The sequence below is a fragment of the Otolemur garnettii genome, unplaced genomic scaffold (assembly GCF_000181295.1).
Source record: "Otolemur garnettii isolate 467f Iridium unplaced genomic scaffold, OtoGar3 scaffold00098, whole genome shotgun sequence".
Taxonomy (NCBI): Eukaryota; Metazoa; Chordata; class Mammalia; order Primates; family Galagidae; genus Otolemur; species Otolemur garnettii.
In genome coordinates, this window is record NW_003852493.1 from 1,935,252 (window position 1) to 1,937,930 (window position 2,679).

Sequence of the window (2,679 nt, forward strand, 5' to 3'; positions counted from 1 at the left end):
TTGAATATTGAAATATTTTCAAAATAATCTAAAGAAATAATTATGCTCTTGTTACAGTTAGTCAGTTCCATCAAATGTCATTTTTAATATTGATAATTATGAGCAAATCAAATCACCATGGGTTTTTATATAAAAAATTAGTAACATTATCATTTTTATTTCCCAAGTAGAAAGTATCCTGTTATAATTTTCAATGGAAATATTGCCTTAAATTTCAAATATTCTGCTATTATATGAAATAAAATTAAGAAATTTCAATATGTACCTGTGAATATATTTCTGTTCATTTGCTTATATTAATTTATTTATGTTTATTTGTGTAATAACTTTTCTGAGGACTTTAGGTGGCTTGTAATAACATATTTAAACATGAGGGGAAAAGAATAAAGAAAAAAATCCAGTTATTATGTTAAACCTGGATAGAATAGAAATTCAAGAAGAAGGGAAAGTTGGAACACATCTGTTGATTCCATTGTGAGACTCATGTTTATAGAAATTTCTCATAAAATCTACAGGTTGTAAATAAATGACTCTACAGTGAAAATGTAAGCATAATCAAAAACATTGGAGCTTTTGGAATTTTTTATTAAAGATAAACAGACACATAATAATAGCTTAGTTAAGTTTGAATATGAGATACTAAATTAATACCAACTCACATTTAATTATTCAATCTAAGAAGTATAAGTACTTGGTGATAAATATTTGCATTTGAAAAGTCATAACCAATGAAAGAACTGTTATTTATACCTATTTACTGTATATGTACTGATTGGATGGTAGTGGGAAAACCACTATCAGCTGCATATGCAATTGAATTTAATGAAATTATAATTATAAAGAAAAAACTGATAGCAGAGTAAACAGAGGGAAACAGTGCTAAACAAAAATAGCACAAACTGATTTGTGTTTCTCTGAAAAATTCCAGGTGTTGTCAAAGTGGATTATGGAGATGTGTCAGTCAGAAAAACACTAAGAGAAAATCTGAAGTGTAAGCCCTTTTCTTGGTACCTAGAAAACATCTATCCGGACTCCCAGATCCCAAGACGTTATTATTCACTTGGTGAGGTATGAATTATTTATTTTGGTTAAGTTATAAATATATTTTGCAAATGGAGCTATTTCTAAAGAGCTCAATATTTTTCATGTTATGAATAAAATGCTGTAAGTGTTTTTAAATAAATCTATTTTAAATGACTTCTCATATTTCAAGGACTACAAAGGTCTTTATCATAGAGAATTGTAAAAGTGAGGAAAAAGTTTAAAGATTGAACAAACATTTTCTTGTTTTCTTCTGACAGTTCTAAAACTTTTGGTTGTATGAACCTTATACTCTTAAAGTTATTCTGAATTCCAAGATCTTTTGTGTGTATGGGTTATAACAATTACTATTTACCATATTGAAACTAAAACTGGAAGCTTTAAAACCTATTTATTTAGTAATTAAAATAGTATAGTAACCAACTATATGCTAATCTAAATAATATTTAAAAAAATAAAATTAGCAAATCAAATCACCATGGTGATTTTTATATAAAAATTAGTGTTTTTATATAAAAAGTTAGTAACATTTTTATTTCCCAAGTAGAATGCATGTTTTTTAAACAAAATCAGGTAGTGAGAAGACTAGCATTGATCATATTTTTGGAAAATGCACTAATGTCAGGCTTTATGGAGAGTAATTGAATTTTCATATCTGCTTTGGTATTCAATCTATTGCAATGTGATACGGTCTACTGGAATATCCTCTGAAAAACTCTTTGTACACTCATGAGAGAAAATGAGAGTGAAAACTCTAAGTAATATCTTAATATTATTATGAAAGTGATATTGACTTCATGGACCCTCTAACAACCATTGATCTGTACCACTGTTTTTAAAAATCTCTATATTATTTAGACATACAAACCTGCTTTATTATAATGTGTATATATATTCAATCGCTTAAAGTAACATTTCATTTCTGAATTATGTCCTCCCTATTGGCAATTCCCCACTTAATCGAGATCAGGTTTCAGGATCCAAGTTAACAATATTGATTATTTGGAGCATTTTTAACAATAATAATATAATACACTTGGACAGTAATTATTAATTAAATGTGTTCTTAGGTTTAAAATGCCACTTTTGTAGGTCATAATAGTAGAATATCTGAAAAATTATATGATTCAATCTAATACTTTTGGGATTGTCTTACTTACTGATCCATAACTTTATAAATATGCCTTGCTTATAATTCACACTAGAAAACAATGAAGGAAAAAAATCAAAGTGAATGGAGACTGTGATGAACTGTTTTTATGGCTACTTTTATTTGGCATATCTATGCCCTCGTGGCCAAATCTCTACTTTCTCATCAGCCATGTACATATGTATTTCTCTGTGCAACTTTCAATTCACATATGTTTACCTTAATCAGAATAATGAAGTGAAAAGGTTCGTATGTAACTGACTTTACCACTTTCTAGGTGTGTGGTTTTAGTTACAACAGTGAAGTGCCTCAGAGTTTTTTTTTTGTTTCTGTTTTTGTTTTTGTTTTTGAGTTTTTGTTGTTGTTCCTTTTTATTGGAGAGGTCTTGTTCCTATTGTTTTCAAATATATAATATACTCGTATTAGCACTAATCTCACAGGGATCTATATTCAATGGACAGAATTTATGAGACGCTTTTTATTTATTT

The 2,679-nt window shown here is 28.0% G+C and overlaps 1 protein-coding gene across 4 annotated transcripts in view; it reads left to right on the forward strand.

The window, feature by feature from the left end:
- The window catches only part of GALNT13 (polypeptide N-acetylgalactosaminyltransferase 13), a 520,150-nt gene that overhangs the window by 467,791 nt on the left and 49,680 nt on the right, over positions 1-2,679 (forward strand). For all 4 annotated transcript variants that reach the window (XM_003795944.2, XM_023516812.1, XM_023516813.1 and 1 more), the window contains one exon: positions 929-1,068. In XM_003795944.2, the coding sequence (XP_003795992.1) occupies positions 929-1,068 (140 nt within the window). The remainder of the gene's footprint in view (positions 1-928; positions 1,069-2,679) is intronic.